The sequence below is a fragment of the Paroedura picta genome, chromosome 3, assembly GCF_049243985.1.
Source record: "Paroedura picta isolate Pp20150507F chromosome 3, Ppicta_v3.0, whole genome shotgun sequence".
In the NCBI taxonomy this organism is placed as follows: Eukaryota; Metazoa; Chordata; class Lepidosauria; order Squamata; family Gekkonidae; genus Paroedura; species Paroedura picta.
In genome coordinates this window covers 16,691,213-16,716,020 of record NC_135371.1, presented here as the reverse complement: position 1 = coordinate 16,716,020, position 24,808 = coordinate 16,691,213, and the positions used below count along the sequence as shown (strand labels likewise).

The 24,808-nt window shown below is 46.1% G+C and overlaps 1 protein-coding gene across 1 annotated transcript; it reads right to left on the bottom strand.

Annotated features, from left to right (window-relative positions):
- Positions 1-23,445, bottom strand: SLC25A20 (solute carrier family 25 member 20). The gene is made up of 9 exons (XM_077324945.1): positions 23,162-23,445; positions 17,029-17,121; positions 14,672-14,799; positions 10,062-10,152; positions 7,288-7,405; positions 6,896-6,968; positions 5,674-5,783; positions 2,895-3,019; positions 1-1,426 (listed from the first exon to the last, which is right to left on the bottom strand). Exons 1-9 carry the CDS (start codon positions 23,282-23,284, stop codon positions 1,364-1,366), a joined length of 924 nt encoding a protein of 307 aa, XP_077181060.1. The 5' UTR covers positions 23,285-23,445; the 3' UTR covers positions 1-1,363.
- Positions 23,446-24,808: the final 1,363 nt, after the last annotated feature.

Here is a 24,808-nt window from a genome sequence, read left to right as displayed (position 1 = left end):
TTTTGGCTGAGAATCAGCAAACTTTATTGAATCCTTAAAAAAAAAACAAAACACGCACCGGGATGTCAATTCATCCTAGTGAAACATTTTATAGACTGATAGTTCTGTCTCAATGCCTTATGCATTGGATGTGCTTCAGTAAAAAAAAAAAAAATACCCGATTATATATATGTAATAAAGTCCTCTTGAGGCAGAGCTGTAATGAAAACAGAATCGCTCTGAAGGTAGTTTATCCCATCTCAGTCCTCTTCAGCGTTAGAAACAAGTTTTAAAATCCCTCCTTGCTCTGAAATCCTCATTATACAGCTATAGAAACCGCCCGCAAGAATTCCTCATTTGGCACCTCAAACACACCATGTGGTTCACATGGCATTTATGAAGTTGCAGCTCAGGAATACATCTAGTTACCCAGAAAGCAACTACTGGAAGAGGATTTTGGAGAAAGGGGAGGGAGGGGGGAGTACCTGCTGTGCTGACCACTCATTCCTACCCAACATGGGAATTGGCAAAAAAAATTCCAGTTGATTAGTCCTGTACCTTTCTAGTTCACTCGTTTTGAGATTGTCACTGTCCACTGAATTCAAGGCTCACGGCTCTTCAGTGATTCAACCCCCTAGATCCAGCGGCTCCCAAGCGACATTTCACTTGGGCTCTGCCCCCTCCAGCCCCCTACGTTTAAATTTACACGCACTGTGCCCCTCCCTTCCTCCCCCCATGCGGCGGCATGGACATGCTATTTGATTGTGGCCCATACACATCAAGGCAACCAATGGAGACTTATGGCCAAGTTTCTGCTGTGAAAGTGTCCTGTGCAAGGACCTTGAGAGGAAAAGGACTTGCACAAGTGCTCCTACGTGACTCCCCCCCCCATGCATTTCAGTGGAGCATGCACATGGACACCAGTGGCAGACAGTACCCGACCTAAGCAAATCTAAGCAAAATACTTTTCTTACGGCAATGCGAGCAATTATTGAGTTCTATCCTGAGAATTAAATGCACGGTGGCTCTTCCCCGCCTCCCCCTTGTGTTTCCAAAGGAGACAAAGGAGAAAAGGAATCGCTGCCCATTAATAGCAATGAGGTTTTCTATTTAGCAGCATCACCCGTGGTGGAAACTTTGGGTTCAGAAGGCAGCTTCTGTGTCTTGAATTTCTCTTGAACTCTGGAGGGGAAGAGTTTCGGTTCAAGATTCCAGATGGCAACACAGCTCCACCCAGAGGGTGTGAGTAAGGCAATAAAGATTATTAGAAAACTAGCTGTTTCTAGAGCTTATTTTTGTTTCGTCATTCTATCCTGTTCCTCCAAGATAGACACATTCCGGCTCCTGGTCATTTGAACTCCGTTTGGACACACTCCACTGGTCCTCACAGGCCGGGGGCAAGCCAGTTTAAGAACTTCATGGCCACTTCAAAGCCAAGGAAACAGGCCTGGAAGAAAAGCAAGAGAGGTTAGCGTGAGGTTTCGTGCTGGCTGAGGACTGGGGAGGTCTGGGTTCCAGTTCCTCCCCCCCCCCCAGCCACAAAGCTCATTAGGCGACCTTGAGCCAGCCACTCTCTTTCAGTCTAACCTACCTCACAGGGTTGGTGTAAAGGTCACAATGGACTAAGGGGAGAGCCATGAATGCTACCTTGAATTCCCTGAAGGAATGGCATGTTAAAAACACGAGAGCTAAATATGACTATAAACCAGTGGTTCTCAACCCGGGGGTCAGGGCACTTTTGGAGCTGAACGACCCTTTCACAGGGGTTGCGGCAGGGTGAGAAGCTTGGCCGGGGGGGGGGTGTGCCATCCACACAACAGCTTTGCGGGACAGATCGAGATAGTGTTTGTCTGTCTGGAGCAGTGGAAAAGAGTGAGATTGGCATGGAGGGACAAGAGGCAGAACTGAACTGAGAAACCCCGGGGAAAAAACAATTTAGATACAATCGTGAACAATGGATCTTCACGCCATTGGAAAGTTTCGGTTTAATTTCTGTGAAAGAACACTTGGATGATTTTAGGGTTGGGGGTCACCACAACAGGAGGAACTGTATTAAAGGGTCGCGGCATTAGGAAAGTTGAGAACCACTGCTATAAACTGAATGTAGGACGAAAGAATTCCCACTGCAGCCCAGCACTACTGAGGGAGCAGTATTCTACAAGAGCTTTATGTTCATTTCTCCTTCGCTTAGCATCACTGATCTTTGATGGGAGAACAATGACAGCTAGGATGGGCGTAGTCCGAGAGGTGACATGGCCCAGTGATTCCCAGAAGACATGACTTGGGGGCTGCCTAGAAGTCCAGATCTAAGTCGTGGACTGGTTAGACTGGTTGATGCAATTTTAAAATTTGTTTTACAAGCATCACCAAGGCGGAATTTTCCTCACATTTTTCCTATGGGCTGGAATGCAGATTTCATGATACAGCAGACCGCACCCCACCCCGAGCTATAGTAATCAAGTTTTCCTTCTTCTGGGTCTGTTCTGTCATTTACGTTCCATCCTAAAAGGGCTTCCTTCAAAATCAAGAAGGTAAGTAATAAAATGGAAGCAATCTGACAGCCTCTCCTTCAGTAGAGATGTGCCACAGGGCATGCCTGGAGTGGTGTGAAATTTACACTCCCATCAATATTTCCCATGGAAAGCTTTGGCGATCGGGGAGCTTTGCATTTGTGCTGTCATGTTCCGGACGGTGAGTCAAAAGACCATTTAGTAGCCCTTGCTCTTTCGCACATGGCTTGGCTTGCGTTTTGTCATTCTCATGCGCAAGACCAGGTTGCATCAATCGGCTTGATGGGGCAGGTGGCAAATGTTCTAGCCAAAGGAATAAACAATGTCCAAAAAGCCTCCCCCACCCCTGGCCCCAATTCAATATTTAAGTTCCCGGAATCCAACAGGAAGTCACAGTTTGCTTACAGCATTGGCAGGGAAGGCTCTGATCATCACAGCGGTGAATCCCTTGTACAGAGACATCACCCCCTCCTCTCGGAGCAGTTCTCTCAGGACGTCTCGGAAGCCATTGGGATACTTCCCTGGGGGAGCTGTTGAGCAAGGCAAAGATGTGTAAGATAAGGCGTCAGCATCTTGTAAGTCTGGAGCTCACCCAAGCACTAAGATAGGCACCCGAGGTCCCCCTTGCATTTTCCCCCATTTGCTAGGTGAGGTGGCTGGCCATGATGGACAGGGCCTTCTCAGAATGCTGATGGACCTCCCTATTGTTTACCTGATTCTTTATCTTTGTTAATGTTTTAGGTACCAGGTGAGAACGTTTCTGCATTCTCAGGCCTTTGGTAATTACCAGCAAAAGGAAAGGGAAATGCTAGAGTTTACAGCTGTGTTTTCAATCTGCAATCCTGCTTTAAAACATAACTGCTGTTTTACTTTTTGGTGGCTCTTCTATTTGCTGCTGTGTATTTTAACAGTAGCAGTTCTCAACTGCTAATCTACTGCAGTTCTCTACTGCTACTCAACATCAAGAAAACTAAGATCATAGCATCCGGCTCTCTCAATTCCTGGCAAATAGATGGGGAAGAAATGGAGGTAGTGAGTGACAGATTTTATTTTCCTGGGCTCCCAGATCGCTGCAGATGGGGACTGCAGCAAAGAAATTAAAAGACGCTTGCTCCTGGGGAGGAAAGCTATGGCAAATCTAGACAGCATCCTAAAAAGCAGAGATATCACCCTGCCAACAAAAGTGCGTTTAGCCAAGGCTATGGTCTTCCCAGTTGCAATGTATGGCTGTGAAAGTTGGACCATAAGGAAGGCCAAGCATCAAAGAATTGAGGCTTTTGAACTCTGGTGCTAGAGAAGACTCTTGCGAGTCCCTTGGACTGCAAGGCGAACAAACCGGTGAGTCCTAGAGGAGATCAGCCCTGACTGCTCCTTAGAAGGCCAGATCCTGAAGATGAAACTCAAATACTTTGGCCACCTCATGAGAAGGAAGGACTCCCTGGAGAAGAGCCTAATGGTGGGAGCGATTGAGGGCAAAAGAAGAAGGGGACGACAGAGAATGAGGTGGCTGGATGGAGTCACTGAAGCAGTCGGTGCAAACTTAAATGGACTCCGGGGAATGGTAGAGGACAGGAAGGCCTGGAGGATCATTGTCCATGGGGTCACGATGGGTCGGACACAACTTCGCACCTAACAACCCTGCTAAACCAAACAATTTCGTTTTATTTCATTCTGTCTTGTATTTTAATTGCTGTTGTACTACTTGTAGATTCTCCGCCGCCATCCCCCCCCATTTGCCATCTCGGAGATCTAACTGCTCAGACTTGGTATAAAATAATTTTAAAACTCACAGCTATCCATTAGAAAGGAAGGAATGTGAGAGTGAGGCAGTGAGAATGTGTTCTGGGCTGGCTGCCATAACGAAGTAGAAAAACTGATATGAAGCAGAGAACGACACAAGATTAAACCAAAGATTGCCACAGGCTATTACACAAGAACAAGGCTCAGAGGAGCACTGAGGAAGACTGTAAGAACGCAAGAAGAGCCCTGCTGGATCAGGCCAGTGGTTCACTTAGTCCAGCATCCTGTCTCGCACAGTGGCCAGCCAGTTCCTTTGGCATTCCAACACCGGGCACAGAGGCTGAGGCCTTCCCCTGATGTTGTGGTGGCAACTTGGTATGGGTTTTCTTAATTAACTGAACTGATTTAAAAATCTGTGTATTCTAATATTATGTATTTTTATAGAATTTTGTGAGCCACCCTGAGCCTTTATGAAGGGTGGCATAAAAATCTGAGTATAAATAAACTTTAAAAAAATTAACATTACCTCCTGGCACTAGTGTTCATTGAGCCAATGGAGCCTTGAAAAGATAACCCCTGACTTTGTGTTGTTCTCATAAGAATATGGTGGGATTTCAGTGCAATTCTACGGCAAGTGGCCTTGGACATTTTACCCACACCCACATGAAGATAAGTCAGAAGTCCGGCAGGCAATCACCAAGGCAGTGTACGGGTACAGCCTTCTAGAGACCACCCATAAATAATAGAATCACAGAATCAGAGGGTTGGAAGGGGCCATCTGGGCCATCCAGTCCTACCTCTGCTCAATGAAGGATCATCCTAAAGCATCCAGAATAAGTATCTGTCCAGCCACTGCCTGAAGACTGTCAGTGAGGGAGAGCTCACCATCTCCTTAAGCAGCCCATTCCACTGCTGAACTACTCAAACTGGGAATCCCCCCCTGATATCTAGCCGATATTGTCCTCCATGTAGCTTGAACCCATTACTGTGGGTCCTATCTTCTGCTGCCAACAGGAACCTTTCCCTGTTCTCCTTTCAGATACTTAAAGACAGCCATCATGTCCCCTCTCAACCTCTTATCCTCCAGGCTGAACATTCCCAAGTCCCTCAACCTATTTTCATAGGGCTTGGTCCCCAGGCCCAGGATCATTCTTGTTGCTCTCCTCTGAACCCTCTCAATTTTGTCCACATCCTTTTTTAAGTGAGGCCTCCAAACCTGCACACGGTACTCCAGGTGAGGTCTGACCAATGCGATCACTGGGTGACCTTGGGCAGGTCATAATCTCAAGTAAAGAGAGCTGTTGTGAGGATGAAATGGGGAAGAGAGAACAACCATCCTGAGCCCCCTTGGAGGAAAGGTGAGATAAAAAGAAACCCAACAAAAGCCCAATGTTAGGGCTACTCCTGCCTTGAGATACCTTTATTGGAGTAACAGCTGGCTCACCTGTCTGGAAGCGGGATTTCAATACATCCGGTGGGATCCCAACAGCCCAGTTGAAGATCCCTGCCATGCCACCAGCAAAGAGAATCCTGGGTACGCTGAGGTCATTGGCACTGTAGGAAAAAAAGACAGAGAGACAGAAAGGGAAACCACCTTCATTTATAAAGGTCAAAACTTTCTGCGGCCAGCCAAAAGGCACTAAAATGCCACCCTGTCTATAATCAGAATTAAATCACGGCATACGACTCCAACATTTAAACTAAATCACAATGCTGGCATTGTTTTTCCTTCCAGATGAGCTGAGAGAAGGAAATGGGGGGAGAAGAGACACAGGGAACTGGCATATCTGACAGCTGAAAGCAACCATGCAAAACCCCCATACGTTTCTTTCTTAGCCTTCTAGACTGAAGATTTTTCAGTTTTGTTCTGCACCCATCAGGTTTAGGGGAGGGAAAAAAACAAACAAACTTTAAGCAGAGTTTCTCAGAATCCAAGCTCTGCAGTGTACAGTGTGCTCAGGATGCCGAAAGCTCAAAAGCGATGAGCTATGACACCAGCACTTATTTCCTAGGGAAAGAAATTGGAGATCAAACTTTGCCGGTCTGTCACAAAAGGATCAGAAGAGACTGAAATCAATCCTGTCAAGGAAACGAAGAGACCAGAAGCTTTGAGCGGCTCCTAAATTTGCTGCTCGTCTATTTTCTTTCACAGTGAGGCGTACTGGCTCAGTGAAGCAGCGCTCCCTTGCAGATAACCCAGCTGAAGCGATGTTGGCATTTAACCATCAGATCAATGGCAAATGAAAAGCTGGCTTAAAGTGCAGCCAACGTGCAGCATCAACAACGACCCTTCTGGAAACTGATGAAGATGTGAAAAGAAACTGCACTATTACCGTCCCAATTGTTTCTTTCTGTTTTTACTTCACTTATCGCTCACCGTTCTGGCCGAGACTCCCGGCTGACGGAAGAAATCAATTCAACCCGCATAAGGTCTTCAATAAAACATTGTAGGACTAAAACAGCGAACAAAGTAACTGATTGGCAGCCAGTGGAGTGACAGCAGAATGGCTGTGATGTTTATGCCAAGTATTTTGATTACTTGCACTGTATACATATCGAGTATTATTAATGCTACAGAGGCTAAACAGTAATTTAATCCTCAGAGGCACCAACAACAACAACAAAAATTGGATGCGTTCGTGGGAAAGCACAGGGTTTGTTCTTACCTCTGCCCTGGAGGCGTCAAATTAGTTTTCAGCCATTCATAGGTCATGAAGTACATCCCACTGGCTGGAACATCTAGATGGTCAAGGAAGCAGAGGCAGACTCAGAGAAACCAGAGACACAACCAAGGGGCCACTGTAAAATTCTGCCGTGGGAAGGCAAGTTCTGCTGGCTTGCCACAAGCAGAATTCTGAAAATGACACAAAAGATTACACTGGGTCATGTCATCAGAACCAAGGCGGTTCAACTCTTTGACTCAAAGAGGGGCAGGGGAAAAACAGCAGGGAAAAAACAACAAGCCAAGAAGAGACTCATCTTCTGTGTGTGAAACACAAAGGAAGTCCAGCGCCAGCATGTTACATGGCTGCTTAAAGAACCTTTTCCCAGCACTTACCTCTCATGAGAGTCAGCACTGTTCCTTTATATACACCTCGAATTCCAGCCTCACGGTACAGTTGTTTGGCACAGTCCAAGGGCCCTCCATATTTGGTTTCACCTGAGGCTGCCTGGATCTGCAAGAACCAGTTTCTCATAACTATGACCTGAGCGTTTTTCAAATGTCCCACATTTTTTATGAATCCCACCTGGCGTGGGATAACTCTGCGAATTGTGACCACCACTTCAGAAGCAGCCTGATATATGAGCTACAGGAAGTCAGGTGATGATAAAGTGACCCAGATGAGGGAAGGAAATCAACAAATCACCAGTCAAAGAATCATAGAGTTGGAAGGGGCCACACAGGCAATCTAGTCCAACCCGCAGCTCAGTGCAGGATCAGCCCAAAGCATCCATAACAAGTTTCTGTTCAGCTGCTTTGGAAGACCACCAGTGAGGGGGAGCTCACCACCACCTTAAGCAGCTTATTCCACTACTGAACTACTCTGACTGTGAAAAATTGTTTTCCTGATATCTAGCTGGCACCATTCAACACATATTTTAAACCCATTAATGTGGGTCCTACCCTCATCAACGAATCACCAGCAACTCTTCCCTTCCTTTCCAGAGCCTTAGCTTATATTGGTATATTTCTGAGTCTAACCCAGGATTCCCCAACAGGCAGGCACTGGCTCAGGTACCCAAGACATCCTTCAGAAAAGCAGGTGGGGCCATTGTGTAGACAGGACCAGTGAATGGTTGCCTTCATACAAATTTAATCTCAGCTTTTCTTCTGTGTTTGTGCATTACCCCCCCCCCCATGGTCTTCTCTCTGTATGTTTTATCTTCCCTTTCATCTTCTTTTTGTGCATGTGTTATCCCCACCTTGAGATTCTTCTGTGTGTGTGCATGTATTTTATATTCCACATCAAATGTTCTCTTGTGTGTCTGTGTGCTTGGCTCCGCCTCCCACAGCAGCCATTTTATTATTATTATTATTTATCATACTTATATACCGCCCTCCCCGGAGGCTCAGGGCGGTTTTGTAGCTGTGCCTACCTCAGAATTCCCAAGAGACCCACATCGGGGGGGGGGGGGGGGGCTGAGCTAACCTATTCCAGCAAACCTCCATAAAAAACAACTTTTGAGAAGAACATTATCCACAATCAGAACTAGGTACAATAAATCCTCCTTTAGTGGACTGGCCTTAGTGACATTCAAAAGAGAGGATGAATAAGAAACAAATAGGCATGATATAGAAATGAAGGGCAGGGAATGCAGGTAATAAAGGTATTCTGGTAATTGAGGTTTGCTGAACAGATGTGCTAAGAGGGGGAAGAGCGATCTTTCAATGAGGCTGGGAGACCGGAAGGCTGCAAAAGGCCATGGGATGGCTCTCTTTCTATGTGCCTGACTTGAAACATCTGTCCCCTCACACAGGGGAAAAAGTCTTGGGAAGAAGGAAACAGGAACTGTTCGCGCCTAACGGACGGGGGGAGGGGAGGCACACTACAGAACAACAGCCAATGCTCTTCCAAGTGCTGGCTGGACTACACAGAATTTCCCCAATCATTACAATGCAAGCCAGAGTGTTATGTAAGCCCAGACTCATGTTCTAGCAACACACAGGGATACCAACAACATATGGAGCAAGAAGGGAAACAGGGATCGGTGTCAACTGGGATGCCAGTATGCTTCACACAGAGTGTGACAGACAGGAGACTGTCCTGCCACTTAGCTGTTTTCGCACCTGAGCCTATGGGAGAGCTGCCCCAACGTCCAATCTACTTCCAGAGGTAAAATGGGGGAGCTCATGAGCTGAGAACTGAGGGCTGCCTGAGGGGAGAGCGCAGACAGAAAAGGGGAATTGTCTCAGCTACATGTTTTGTGTAGCTGTTTCTGGTAGTGCACCAGAGCAGTTCAACACTGCCTCTGGGTGAGGACAGAATTAGGACCTGGTCTCTACAAGTTTTAAAGAGAACTGACCCCATTACTTGTACATAAATAAATCATCTTAGTTGTTTCATTCAACCTCTTGCTTCCATGAGTGCCGTACTCTTCAGGCTCAATATAAAATCTACCTCACAGTAGTGCCCCCAAGCCTTTATCCTTGCTTCCCTAAGAAGATATTGTAACTGGGGAGAGTTTATGCCTCAATACCAGTCAGGTTTCTCAGATTCATCCAACAGTCTGAATCACCTCAGTTTCAAGAAAGGGCCCGTCACACACAGCATTCAGAAGGTACTGTGCCTAAGAAGTTCTTTTATTTCATTCATTCATTCATTCATTCATTCATTCATTCATTCATTCATTCATTCATTCATTCATTCATTCATTCATTCATTCATTCATTCATTCATTAGATTTAGCCCTGTTTGGAGAATACTGTTCTAACTGCAGCACCCAATACACTATCAGGGGGGGATAAAAGTATGCAGTTTTGGCTCTTTGGCAGGTGGTCTTCAGGCTACAGCAGGACCAGTCAGGTTCTCTGCATCTCATCTGCTCTCTTCAATAGCCAATTCCAGCCAAAATAGTGATGGTGAAAATAGGACACACAGCAATTTGCAAAATATGTTTATCAAAGTAGACACTCAAACTATTTAGAGAATTGTATCAACAGAGCAGCCACTCAGGTGATGCTATGATGACCTCTGTCTGAAATGTTAGGAAGGAGACAGTCAATGAAGCCAGGTAACAAGATGAAGGATGTGGAACTTCCATTGAGGGCCATGGTTAAATAAACTTTCCGGGAACGGAGATGGATAAATGGCTTCGTTATGTTTTTCTTACCTGCAGAAGGCACTTAATCCTCTCTCCTGGAGCCATGATTGCAGTGGTGAACACTCCAGATAACATGCCAGCTGCAAACAGCTGGGGATACCTACACAGGCACATGACAGGACATGAATCATGGGATACTCACTGTCCTACACACAGCTCAAAAAATGGAGAAGTCTCTCCACAAAAAACCTTCCCACATTACCTTACTAATAGAAGAAGAAGAGTTGGTTCTTATATGCCGCTTTTCTCTACCCGAAGGAGTCTCAAAGCAGCTTCCCTTTCCTCTCCCCACAACAGACAGCCTGTGAGGTAGGTGAGACTGAGAGAGCCCTGAGATTACTGAAGAAGAAGAGTTGATTCTTATATGCCACTTTTCTCTACCCGAAGGAGTCTCAAAGCGGCTTATAATCTCCTTCCCTTTCCTCTCCCCACAACAGGCACCCTGTGAGGTGGGTGAGGCTGAGAGAGCCCTGATATCACTGCTCAGTCAGAACAGCTTTATTAGTGCCGTGACGAGCCCAAGGTCACCCAGCTGGCTGCATGTGGGGGAGTGCAGAATCAAACCCAGCTCACCAGATTAGAAGTCCGTGCTCCTAACCACTACACCAAACTGGCTCCCTTACTAATAGCGCCATCCAAATCTAGCCTACTCAGAATCCTACTCAGGTCTATCCACTGGCCTTACTCCCTAAAAAGTGGTTTTAGGATTGTACCGTAAATCTACAGCAATTCAGAGCATCAGTACTTATATTCATTTTTTCCCCATACAACTACCATTCTTCCATCCAATCCCCAAAAAGCTAAAAATACCAAACCGCTACTTAAAATAATAATTATTATTATGGCTCTTCATACTCAGTATAAATTATTCCAATTATCTGCCAAGAAAGCAAGTTCTGTAGAAAATTCATCTATTCAACTAAGCGATTAAATAATTCTACTTGATTTTTTCCACCCAATTTATATTCCTCCACGTTTCCCCCACAAAAAACCCGCTGTTAAAGAACTGTTAAAAACAACACAATCAATACGATACGATCGTGTAAGGATTTTTTAAAGGATAAACAAGAATTACACAGTGATATGAAAAATAGATCCCAAGCATGGAATACAATTCATATTACACCAAACATTTTGTAAGTATATAAGAACAGCACTGCTGGATCAGACCAGCAGTTCACAGTGTGAACAAGGAACTAGGACCATGGTTAGGAACCACTGGTGGACCTCTTCACCATGAAGGCCCCCACCAGGGCAATCAAGGTAGTTTCAAGCAGGGGTAGTCAACCTGTGGTCCTCCAGAGGTTCATGGACTCCAGATGTTCATTGACTACAATTCCCATGAGCCCCTGCCAGCAAATGCTGGTAGGGGCTCTTGGGAATTGTAGTCCATGAATATCTGGAGGACCACAGGTTGACTACCCCTGGTTTCAAGGACAAATTATCTATACTCTTTAGCCAAGTATATATTTGTTCTATTGTTCAGGTCCAAGGAATCAAACTACGTATTCAGAAGCACCTTAACCACTTCAAGGGGAAAAGAGCTGCCCTCTGCCAGAAGTAGAAGTTTTCTCCATCAGACTATCTCAGCCATTCTGCATTGTCTTGCCTGCTGCTGGAAAAAAATCTCTGGACCTGCAAGAGCCCAACAACTACCGATCCATTTTCCACCTAGCATTCCTGGGAAAAATGGTTGAAAGGGATGTCATGGACCAACTATCAGCATTCCTAGAAGAAGCTTCAGTCCTAGACCCATCCCAGTCAGGTTCTGGCCTGGCCATGAAGTAGAAACAGTGCTAGTCACCCTAATGGATGACCTCCATCGCCAGTTGTATGATTAGACCTTTCAGCTGCGTTCAACACAGTCAACCATGAGCTTCTAGCTCACTGCCTTGTCAACGCTGGAATTCAGCGGACAGCCCTTCAATTGTTGATCTCCGGGGTCGCGGACAGAGGGTCTCAGTAGGAGAGAAGCTCTGTGTCCTTTCCTGAAGCAAGCAAGCAGCCACCATTAAGCTTTCAGCTCTCTCCATTTGCTGATGTGTGGCATGTAGTCTGTTTGCACCCAGCCATAAAGGCTTGAAATATATTTCTTTGTAACGACTCTTTAAGCTTTTGTACTCTGCTTCAGTAAGGTGACTGAAGCAGATCAATCAATACGATATATATTTGTAAGTAATCTTTCCAGTAAAGATTACTCTCTAAGGCACTGTGAATCTAGATCTAAGCCTCATCCACAAAGGTAACTAATAACTTTACACTTTCAAAACGCTCTGTTACTCTGCAGCTGTATTTCTCTGGAGGGACTTAGGACCAAGCCAAGTCCTAAAGTCCCCAATATTTCCAAATATGGAAATCATTTACAAAGGAAATTTCAAGGGTATGTTAAAGAACTATAGCTTTGTAGCTTAAATAAAATATAAACAAGACTGTATGGTGAGAACTGAATACGTTCCAGGCACATGAGAGAAAATAAAGAAGGAAAATGGAGTGGAAGGGAGGGAACATAAACCAGCTTAAGTCCCAGAGAGTTTACAGAATCTTAGAGGGGAAGTCTTAGGGGATCAAGAGGCCATCAAACTCCACACACACACACACACACACACACACACACACACACACACACACACACACACACACTTTTGCAGTTCCTCATAGGACTCCAGCTCATGCCAGTGTGGATTCTAATGCAGCTTGAGCTATGGATTACTTGTACTGTGAAAGACTTGCACTGAGAAACAAAGGGAGAACATCCCTCTTAATTCTCTAGATGTCTCTGTGGTTTTTGATACCACTAACCATATAACCCTTTCCAGATCAGACGATAGGGGCACGACTCGTAAGCACTGCATTGTGGTGGCTCCATTCCTTCTTAGAAGGCAGGCTTCAAAAAGCCACACAAGGGGACTGCTGCTCTCTTCAACGGCCATTGAGGATGCACAACTTTATGACATTTAAAGAACCAGCCTGATGTAGTGGTTAGAGTGTCAGGTTAGGATCTGAGAGACCCAGGTTCAAATCCCCACTCTGCCATGGAACCCTGCTGGGTGACCTTGATCCTATGAAACTTTCAGCCTGACCTACCTCGCAGAGTTGTCATGAGGATTAAATGGCAGAGAGAAGAATGAAATAAGCCCCTTTGGTTCCACATTGGAGAGCAAAGTGGGGTATGATCCACACCTTAGTTATTCATATCTGCCATAAATCTCACCTTTCAGCACAGTCCTTCCTTGGTGAACAGCATTTCAGTTTGTGTTTTTGCCCATGTCTACTCAAATTTCAGTCTTTCCAAGTAAACATACTTTATCCAGCAGCCTGATCCAATGTATGTTGGCTTCACAATGTATCCCACTTTCTTCACACAAAAAACTTTACGCAAGACAAGAACACAGGACCATAGATGTAGGTAAAGGTCTTGGAGTCCAAATATTCTGGCTCAGCCTTTCTCAACTTTTTACCATTGAAAACCCCCAGAAACATTCTTCAAGCTTCAATAAAACCCAGAAGTGACATGATTGTGCAGAATATGGTTGGGAAGCAGAGCTGTGGACACGCCCACCCAGGGCCCCTTCCCTTCCCACCCTGTTGCAGCCCATCATCAGCCATTTTGGGGGATGGGGCAGGTCGACATGACCATATATGGTCACATCACCTGACAAATGTTTTTAAAATGTATACAATATATTTTAAATCAATTATCTCCCATCCATTCAGGAAACCCTTCCAGAGCCATCAAGAAACCCCAGGGTTTCCCAAAACTAATATTTACATATGAAGCTGCCTTATACTGTATCAGACCATTGATCTATTAAGGTTGGTATAGGAAAAGGAAACATGGTCACCAAAGGATCCGCTAGCTCGATACGATCAAAGGCGATACAGGGATGACCATGAACCAACTAAAAGAAGCAGTCAGAGACAGGGGCGCATGGCGAAGACTTTCCTATAGAATCGCCTAGGGATGGACACGACTGAACGGATGACATCATCATCATCATCATCATCATCATCATCATCATCATCATCATGCAGACTGGAAGCAGTTCTCCAGGGTATCAGGTACAGGTCTTTCACATCACCTACGATCTGACCCTTTCAGCTTGAGATGCCAGGGACTGAACCTGGACCTTCTACATGCCAAGCAGACCACTAAGCCACACCCCCACTCCATGAAGGGAAAGGCAAGTTATATACATGACTTGAGCATGTGTTCTACAGAACAGCTGGGGCTTGGCACGTAAACCTTATTTACATGCTCAGGGTTGCTATTAAGAGAAAGTGTTTCCAGCCTGTGATTATGCAACACGCATACCTTACTCTCCTAAAACGTGCTTCTTCCTAAACAGACACAGTTACGCCTGGGAAGAGAACCATGCAGGGACAACCCACACGGTGTCTGTTTTTAGCCAGTGCAATCAGTCCCACGCTTCCAGGAGCCTTCAAACTTACCAGATTTATTCATTGGGGTTTTTTTTAAAGGTCTATTTATAGCAAGGGAAAGAGAGTTCTTGGCTGCAGTGCCAAACTGTGTGATCCCCCCCCCCCCCGTTTGTATCACAGCAGCCTGGAAGCCTCAAGAACGCTTTCCTCGAATGCTCCACGCAACTTTCATCACTCACGTCAGGACGTCGTCAGGGGTCCTCTGTTGGAGTTTTACGCCCAAGCCAAATCCAAAGAAACATACAGCAAACATAGGGGTCACCCCAACAATGGGAGCTGCCATCCCCTTGTACAAGCCTCGGACTCCCTGGAAGACACAGCAAGGGAAAGGATTACTGGATTTCCTGCATTGCTTCACACAAGAATTGGGGGGGGGGGGGGCGGGTCAACATGACCATATATGGATTGGTCATGTTGGATTGGTGCAGCCAGGTAAGACAGGGGACTACTTCACTGGTAGCAATACTCTTAACAAAAACATGCCACTCGGAGGGGAAGCAAAGAGGGAACAAGGTGTGAGTCTATCTACTTGCTCCAACTGAGGAAATGGCCAACCATCTCCACAGGGAGGCCAAAGACTTATCCTCCATGCTGCATGACAAGATGCCTCCAAGTTTGTTTGTTGATGTGGAACATCTAATGGTGCGCTCCCTCCAATGGAAGTCTACGGACATGATGTTCATAGTCCCACCCCTGCGGACCTTGCCAGCTGATGGACCGCAGCAGTGGCACCAGAGCACTGAGGCGCGTTCGTTGCCCAGGCGTCGTCACCACTGCTGCCAGTCTTCCAAGGCCACTCCCGCCCTCCAGAGAGCACGGTCACCCTCAGGAGACTGGCAGGGGCGGGGCCAGCCCAGCACGACACAGCGATGGGCATCACTGGGCTGGGGCCGCCTCCCCTATGCATCCGAGGCTACTCCCACCCTCTGGAGAGTGGGGCCAGCCTCGGGAGGCTGGTGAGGGTGGGCCCAGCACAGCGTGACACACCAGCAGGTAAGGAGAAGGAGAGGGGATGGGGGGTCAGAGGGGTCAGAGAACAAGGATTCTCGCCCCTTATGTAAACGTTCCACATAAGGGGCGAGAAACTTTGTCAGTTGATTTTTAAAATCTATTTATAATTGGATTTATAGGCTCGTCCCTCTCGGCCCACCTGTCTCGGGGTGGTGTACATCAAATAAATCAACACAGTTAAAAACAACTCTATAAATTGTCTAAAAATCTCTAAAAATCGGCATCCCATACATTTGTATATCACCCACATTGTTCCCCCCATTAGTTGCCAGAACTAGAAGGTGTAGGAGAGAGTATTTCGAAGGGGGAGGGGGGTGCTTGGATGTTTCTGATGAGCCGGCCTCAACCAAATGCCTGGTGGAAGAGCTCCATTTTACAGGCCCAGCAAGTTGTCTTGCTGATTATAATGCAGTAAGTTAGAAGTGTCCGATAACGGGGCATGTTTGAAAGGAGAAGCCATGAGAAACTCCTCCTCCAAAGAATTGCTGGGGTGCAGTGAGGAAGGGGCGGGGGCAAAATCACTCTTCCTGCCTCTTCTGTGAGCTTCACTGATGGAAAAAGGGAGCAATTCTACTCCGATCCCCTTCCTCACTGCAGCCCACCAACTTACAAAGGACCCACAGCCCCAGGTATCAACTTTCCTGGGATCGACGCTGCTGGGGGAAGGGGAAACCAGGGAAGATCTTTGGATGAGCAGATTACCAACTCCCACCCACAATTTGAAAAAAAAAAAGTACATCTAGGCTCAAGGCCAAAATGCTAGCCACTGGATCGCAATTGCTTCTGTCACAAACTGTGTTTCAATTTAGCTTTTTTAAAACTACGGACCACTTATTTATTTATTTATTCATTTATTTATTTAGTTGTTTGTTTGTTGTTTGTTTATTTGTTTGTTTACATCCCGCCACTCCCGTGAGGTTCGTGGCGGGTCACAATCAGTAAAATCCCATTAAAACCCCTAATACAATAAAAACCCATCTAAAAACCGGCGACTCCCAACCACCGGGATATTTTGTTAAAGTTCAATGCTGACTTGCAAGATGCAAATTCTCCCTTCTTTTTCCAACCTGAAAATTGTCTATGAGTGAATAAGATGCTGTCAAGTTGTTGCCAACGTGCCGATCCCATAGGCCCTTTCAAGGAAAAGGGCTTACAAAGTTAGTTTTCCATTGCTTTTCTCTGCTTAGTGACCCTAGGCTTCCTTGAGGGCCTCCCATCCAGGGCTGACCCAGCTTAGCTTCTGAGATCTGACAAGATCAGGTTAGTCTGGACCATCCAGGTGAGGGGACATCCTCTATAACAGGGGTAGTCAGCCTGTGGTCCTCCAGGTGTCCATGGACTGCAATTCCCATGAGCCCCTGCCAGCAAATGCTGGCAGGGGCTCATGGAAATTGTAGTCCATGAACATCTGGAGGACCACAGGTTGACTACCCCTGCTCTATAAGCTCTTAGCCAGATTCCTACAGTTCTATTCCAAAAAATTACATGAAGAGATAAAATGTCTGAAAGACGAATGCTGTAATACCTCTTGAACAAGAGTCTTTCTGAAGCAGTCAAAAGTCCCAGAGTAGATCAGAGGCTGTCCCGGCAAAGGCTTTGGCTGAGTCTGTAGTCTGACCTGAAAAACAAATAGAGGAAGGTGCAAGGAATTTTTTTTTAAATCCATTTTCAAATCTCAATTAACAGGCTGATCTTTTAAAAACGTTTTTATTGTGTGCTTTTAGCCTGAAGTCTGTCAGCTGGCTGGTGATTTAATTAATAACTTTACATATTTTTGATGTTTTATGCATCAGCCCCCTTTCACAGGTTTCCTGGAGAGGCAAGCACAAAGATTTTCTAAATAAATAAATATAAGTGGGGATCAGTGGGAGAGATTGTGAGTTAATGAGTTGAAATTTACTGATTGTCACATGCTAAAAGAAAATTGGTATAAAATGTTTTTAGATGGTATACTGCCCCCCAAGATAGAGCAAGGATCATTAAGAGTTATAATGACAAATGTTGGAAATGTCAGAATATAAATGCATCATTTTGCTATATGTGGTGGACTTGCCAGAAAATAAGGAAATAAATATATAAAAATTCATGCTTGATTTATTAAGACGTTGACTTCAGAACAAGATAGTCCAGATACTCATTTACAGTTCTGATTGCCCCATTCACTTCCACTGTTCCTAACTTCCCTTCCCACCCCACACACATAATTACTACTCCTTGACTGGAAGAAAGTGTTGCATAATGGCAGCAGCTGGGGTTAAGAGAGAAAGGTGCCTAGTGATAATTCGTATGCACAGGATTTAGGGGAAGGTTGAAAATGATTCTCCAAGACAGTGGTCCCCAACCTTTCTGAGGTTGGGGACCGGCAGGGCATTGGGGCGCGGCCCGCGGCCCGCCCGCGGGCCACGCCCATGCATCGGGCCGCGCCCCCGCATCGGGCCGTGCCCGCGGGCCGCACCCCCGCATCGGGCCGCGCCCGCGAGCCGCACCCGCACATTGGGTCGCGCCCGCGAGCCGCGGCCACATGGGCGCGGCCCCGATTCCTTCTCCCCGCCTTCCTGCAGTAAGAAGCTTCCCGGGCCGCAAGCTTGCGGCTTGGGAAGTTTTTTACTGCGGGCGGGGGGGGAGAGGGAGCCGCGGCCCGGCGCCATGGCCTTCGCGGCCCGGCACCGGGCCGCGGCCCGCAGGTTGGGGACCACTGCTCCAAGAGACAAAGTAATTCAACTTGCCTCCTTCTTTCATCCACACCTATACCAGTGCTTTGACCAGTATCTCCCTAAACCAGGCTTCCTCAACCAGGGTTTCGTGAAACCCTGAGTTTCCTTGATGGCCCTGGAAGGGCTTCCCAAAGGGGTGGAAATTAATTTATTTTTCATCTGTTAAACATTTATCAGGTGATATTATACATGGTCACGTCAACCCCTGTCCCAAAATGATCAGCCTGGAAGGGATGGGAAGGGGAGGGCCCCCTGGTGACACGTCCACAGCTATGATTCTCAAACATATGCTGCATGATCGCATGATTTTCAGAGTTTCTCGAAGCCTGAAGAATGTTTCAGGACTTTCTCAATGTTAAAAAAGTTGAGAAAGGCTGCCCTAAACCCAGACCTAGCAGTAGGTCTCGAGTCTTATCCAAGCTGGGATCATGGCTGCATGAAAGGTAAGGTAAAGGTATCCTCTGTGCAAGCACCGGGTCATGTCTGACCCTTGGGGCGACGCCGTCTAGCGTTTTCATGGCAGACTCAATACGGGGTGGTTTGCCAGTGCCTTCTCCAGTCATTACCGTTTACCCCCCAGCAAGCTGGGTACTCATTTTACCGACCTCGGAAGGATGGAAGGCTGAGTCAACCTTGAGCCGGCTGCTGGGATTGAACTCCCAGCCTCATGGGCAGAGCTTTCAGACTACATGTCTGCTGCCTTACCACTCTGCGCCAAAAGAGGCTCTGCATGAAAGGTAGTCATTCCTTATTTATTTATTTATTTATTTATATTTTTATACCACCCTCCCATACAGCCCAGGGCGGTTTACGTGGGAATATTGTTGAATAAACAGAATGTCATACGTTAATGACAGTCACAACAATATAGCAGTAACAATTCTAACAGTGACCATAAGTTTCACAGGTTGCCATAGTTAAATTGATGAACAATTTCAATAGAACAACAGAACCCCTAGAATAGAATGTGTTCCCCCCTCCCTTGTTCTTAATCTTCTAAACACAATTATTGATCAAGTCAAAGTACAACGGCCAAGACATCCCAAACCTTTTTGCTATCTGCCTTTGGGAAACAAAATGCTGTATACAGTCTTGTCATCTAATGATTAACAAGGAGGAGCATATAAAGCACATAAAGGCAACGAGAAACTGTCATATAAGGGTAGAGATAAACTGTACTTCAGCGTTTTCTTTTGCCTCCTAGGCAGCAGGGACTTCCAATCATCGTCGAAATAAAGGCAAAAGATTTATTGGAAAGCAGCTTTTGGAAAACAGGCTTAAAGGGTTTTCATGTAGATTATTATCTCAGTATAGTTCTGAACCAAGGTAAGCGACATTCTAGGACAGGGGTAGTCAAACAGCGGCCCTTCAGATGTCCATGGACTACAATTCCCAGGAGCCCCCTGCCAGCATTCGCTGGCAGGGGGCTCCTGGGAATTGTAGTCCATGGACATCTGGAGGGCTGCAGTTTGACTACCCCTGTTCTAGGACAAGGGCTCCTTTCACCTGCTTCAAATGTACTTAATTTGCTGGTCTCTACTCAGCTTGCTTAAGCAGTTTTGGTTCTGTACAACATGGGGAGAAACAAGCAGCTATGGAAGACTCTGCATGAAATTCCTCCTCAGATCCCTTCCGTCACCTTCAGTGTTTTCATTAACAATTGCCCACACGCTTTCCTTACAGCCACACAGCTAGAAGTTGGGGCTTTTTGAATAAATAGGAATGACGACCCATACCACTTTCTCGTTACCTAACGCTGTAAGTATGCTTCAAACGAGGTCGTTTCTACACCACTTAACAGATCATGTTTAAACGTCATGTTTCGTTTCTTGTCCGGGAACACACTGGTTTGTTTTGCACAACTGTATGAACTCAGTAAAGTACAATCCATTGTAGCATGGTCAGGGGTTTTGGGTCAGGAGTGAAATGAGTGGTAAAGCACAGTTTCAAGGCAGATTCAGAGGCCAATGTCCAGATAGGGTCCAAGGAGACAGAGTCACAAAAAGCAGACAGAATCAGTGGTGGCAAGGTCAGCAGTAGTTGGACAGTCCATCTTTCCTTCTCTCTATCATTTATAGCAGGGGTAGTCAACCTGTGGTCCTCCAGACGTCCATGGACTACAATTCCCATGAGCCCCTGCCAGCAAATGCTGGCAGGGGCTCATGGGAATTGTAGTCCATGGACATCTGGAGAACCACAGGTTGACTATCCCTGATTTATAGTAAAGGGGCTTATCTCATAGCCAGGTCACTTCATGCAAGCTTGCACACTTTCCTGCTTGCTATCTAAATCCAGGTGTCTCTGGCTGCTAATCATGCACTCTGCCTTCTCTCCAGCATCTCATGATGGCTCCTCCTCTACCTACATTCCAATGGCTCTGGAGAAGAGGGAGGTGAGGTGGCTGGTGGGACACTGCCTGGTCCTGAGCGTGAACAACTGGGGTGCAACAATCAGATTGTGAATCACCACCTAGTAGTCTCCTAAAACAGGCTGTCCATAACTGACAGGGGGCAAAGCCCTCCTTCATCTTCCTATTCTTCTTCCCCAAAGCCTCTTCCAGGCCAGCTTTGCCTGGCTGATCCACATTTCTGTTTGTTTTCAGATTTCTGTCATCCAAACTCTATTGTTTTGCTCAGTGGGACCGTTTATGCACTGGGAACTTCACTGCCCCAGCTCCCGTGCAGGAGCACAAATCGGGGGTGGATGAGGGGCACCGGGCCTAATGCTCCTCCGTGTGGGTGCAGGACGAGGTGGGACAACCTGCCACGACTAAAACTCCAGCCGGCAGCCCAGCACGAAACCTCCAGTGCATAAACGGCCTGGGTGTCCCATCCTGTTGACTGTACTTGATTTACACTAAGTAACTTATTGTCAGTCTCAGTGAGACCAGCAGATTATAAATCACTAAATAAAGAAATAAATCTTGGGTACTAATTTTGCACACAATACTAAACTCTTCTCTAGCGCAGAATACGCATGGAGGTGTTGAAATTACCATTCCTGTGATTAGACCCGCATCACAATCAATGCTCCTGTGAATTGCATCACAACAGATCAGTCTTGTGACAAGCTCTACTGCCCTGAAGCAATTTAACTAGATGCTTTATCAGCACAAAAGGACTATCTGGTTAAAGAGTCTGAAATGCAATGCTTGAGCAAATTATTTGCCAGGACATTTTGCTAGATACTCTGCTAAACCCCCAAAAGATCTTTCAGTCTAATTTCTGGTCAGGAGATTTTTTTTTAACCCGATGGAAATAAAATACAAGCAGCACTAAAGAAAGCAAACTGTAAAAAAAAGGACTCAAAAGGCACAACTTATACAGATAAAGACTTTGACTGTAAAAATCCATAGAAACTGCTTTCTGCCCTCAGAGGCCTGTCACTCTCCCAGATCAATGAGTCCCCACCTAAGCATTTCAGCTTGTGTGTCCTACAGATAAATAAAGATCAAAGAGGTGCTCTCTGGGGGCTGCTCCACAGTTGCAGATCCCCCTCCCCACAGGGATTCACTAATTAGTCCAAGCTCCAACATCTTCCAGAAATACCATAAAAGGATTTTTTTTTTGGGGGGGGGGGGAGGTACCGAGAAGTTAATCAGCACTGAGGTTGCCAACCAGGTGGGTCCGGAGATCTCCAGGTAGCACATCTGATTTCCAGATGACAGAATTTACTTCCCCTGGAGAAAATAGCTGCTTTGGAGCTTGGACTCTCTGACATTATACCATGTTGAGGTCGCTCCCCACCCACAAATCTCCAGATATTTCCCAATCCAGAAATGGCAGCTCTATTCAGCACAGAGTTTTTATGCTGGTATTTTAATTGTCACAGTTGTTGAATATGTGCACCTTGTTTTTTTTGCTTCTGCAACCTGCTCTAAGCACAGTGCAAACGTGAGCAAAAGAGCAATGGAAAGCAACAAGAACAAGCTGCATGTTTGCTCTCCAGGGGAAGCCTTCCCATTAACATTCACAAGAAAGGTACAGCTTGATCCAGCACGTGCCTCAATACTGGCATAGCTCCAGCATTCCAGTTCTTCTATGGGAACTTTGGGGAATGCCATTTTCTGCCATCTCATGCTAATTATGGGTGACGCTGGCAAAAGTACAGCCTAGATTGGCAACCTTACGATACTGCTGACCCTAATACAGGACTTGGAATATAATGCACTTTGAGGAACAAGGAAAACCGGTTGCTGAGGGGTAGCCCTGCTAACAACAATATGAAGGAAACCCCACAGCACTTCAAAGACTAACAAAGTTCCTCACAGCCCAAATTTTCCTGAGTTACAGCACGCTTCATTGGATGCAAAGGAATAGAGGCTATTTAAACTATTTTTCTCCACCGTCATATGTTTTCATGGACTAGAGTCTACTTTGTCTGATGCATGAGATGAACCTTCACCTGTAAGGCAGTACTACACAAGATTATGAAGATCAAGAGCTGATACTGGGGAAGTTGTGATTCCTTCAGCATGTCGGCGTTTCACCCCTTTCTCCATGCGATACATCCTGACGGCTGTAGTTCTTTGCGCATTTCCCCAGCCCCCAAAATTCCTTGTTTAAAAAAAAAAGCACTGATTTGGGAGAACTGAAGTGGAAGCCTTCTTAAAACTGACAGATGAAATTAAGTAAACTCTGTCATCTGGGCCCCACTTGCACATCACAGCTCACGGAAGCGTCTGTCACAAACGCATCTCGTTGACTTGCAAAGTTGCCCACAGGATTTCTGTACTATGATTTTTGCATGGACCAGCAAAGAGGGATACCGCCTCCACTAGAACCTCCTTCATTATTCACTAGAACCTCCTTGGCGCGGTGCATGCCGGGGCTCGTAGTTCTCCGAACGCCCTCCGGAGCTCCGCTCTCTCCCTTAAGCCGACCACCTCGCGCGGTGCATTTCGGGGCTTGTAGTCCCTACTCGCCCTCTCCCCCCCCCCCTTACCTTGATAGTGTCTAAGGGGTGCCCCACGAAAACCAAGCAGACGCCCCCGAAGCCTCCTGCGAAGAAGTTCTTGGCCGGGCTGGTGGGCCTCCGGGAGGGCTTTTTTGGAGACTCCTCCGCCATGGTGGCTCCAGCGGCGAGACTGTCCCGTCCTGGCTGCCTCCCGCCTAGCTGCTCCGAGCGACCTTTACCCTCCTTCCCTCCCTCCCGGGTCGGGCTTCGCGCCGAGAAGGCAGAGCGAAACCTCCTCTGCAAAGGGCGCAATAGGGCTGACTGACTTCCGCCGCCTCTCCCGGCGTCTGTTGAACCACCGAGTGGCAATGTCCCGCCCTTGGTTCCTGGCCGCGAAGTGCATTCGGGTTTCCCTTGCATTTTGAATTCTGTTCCACTGCATTGCACTGCTCTTCAGTATTCTGAAGTGGATGTGGATTTCCTTTGCATTCGAATTTGGCTTCACTGCATTGCATTGCTCTTTTTCTCTTGTAGGTTCAGTTGGGTAGCCGTGTTGGCCTGAAGCAGCAGGACAGATGTAGAGTCCGGCGGCGTTTTTATTATTTATTTATATTTTTATTTATACCGCCCTTCCATATGGCTCCGGCGGTTTACATAAAGCATCATATGGTAATGGCATAGAACATCATAACAAATATGACAATCATAGCATATCATCAGGTAGAATATTTCAACTATTTGAATATTTCTTGAAGACATGCACCTTTTTATTCAGGGTATGAACTTTTGTGTGCAAGCACACTTTCTCAGATGCAGGGACATTGTCTCTGATAAAAATTTGTCTTAAAGGTGCTACTGGACTCTAAATTGGTTCTTTTTTTCTAGAATATCCTTTAGAATTTTTTTAAAATCTTGATAGCCATCTTTTGTCTTTTATATCAGTGGTCCCCAACCTTTCTATCACCGGGGACCACTCAACGCCTTTTACTGAGGCCCGGTGGGGGGGGGGTAGTTTACTCCTCTACTCTCAACCACTGCCCTAACGCTCTCTGATCGCTATGGTAATGTTTAAACATCCCTTCAAAATAAGATACAGACACGCCACAACAATGAACATAAGGAACATTTTATTTTCATGGAAATTTTAACTCATGACAATGACAAATCAATGGGAACCCTGAGCTTGTTTCTCTGCAAAGAGATAGTCCCATCTGGGAGTGATGGGAGACAATGACATCCAAAGTGCGTTGTAAAGGGCCGGGGGAGGGGGATAGAAGGCGGCCTTCGGGACCCACCTCCAATTAGTTGGAAGGACCACATGTGGTCCGCGGCCCACAGGTTGGGGATCGCTATTTTATATATATTGTATTATACCGGGATAAGTATTATACTGGGATAGTAAGTATTCTACTGTGATTGTTCTCTTATGTTGTAATCCAGCTTGTTGCACCATGGATAGCCAAATTTAAAACAATTTAACAAACAGGATTGCCGCATAAGAGAACAATGCACTGTAACAGTATAATTGATTATATATAAAAGGGGAAAATATGACTGAAGATTTTTTTTAAAGACAAAGTGGATAGCAGTGCAGCAAATCTCAGTGAGAAAGTAAGGAAGTAAAGAAATAAATATGAATCTACCTAGTAAGAACCTGCTACATGCAACTGCTGAAGTCAGGTCTAATCCACAAAA

Excerpts from the sequence above, each read along its gene's own strand:
- SLC25A20 (XM_077324945.1), bottom strand. The coding sequence starts at position 23,284 with ATGGCGGAGGAGTCTCCAAAAAAGCCCTCCCGGAGGCCCACCAGCCCG. Across the intron at positions 14,800-17,028 it reads GAAAGACTCTTGTTCAAGAG|GGAGTCCGAGGCTTGTACAA; the intron begins GTATTACAGCAT and ends TGTGTCTTCCAG. Across the intron at positions 10,153-14,671 it reads ACCCCTGACGACGTCCTGAC|GTATCCCCAGCTGTTTGCAG; the intron begins GTGAGTGATGAA and ends GTGCCTGTGTAG.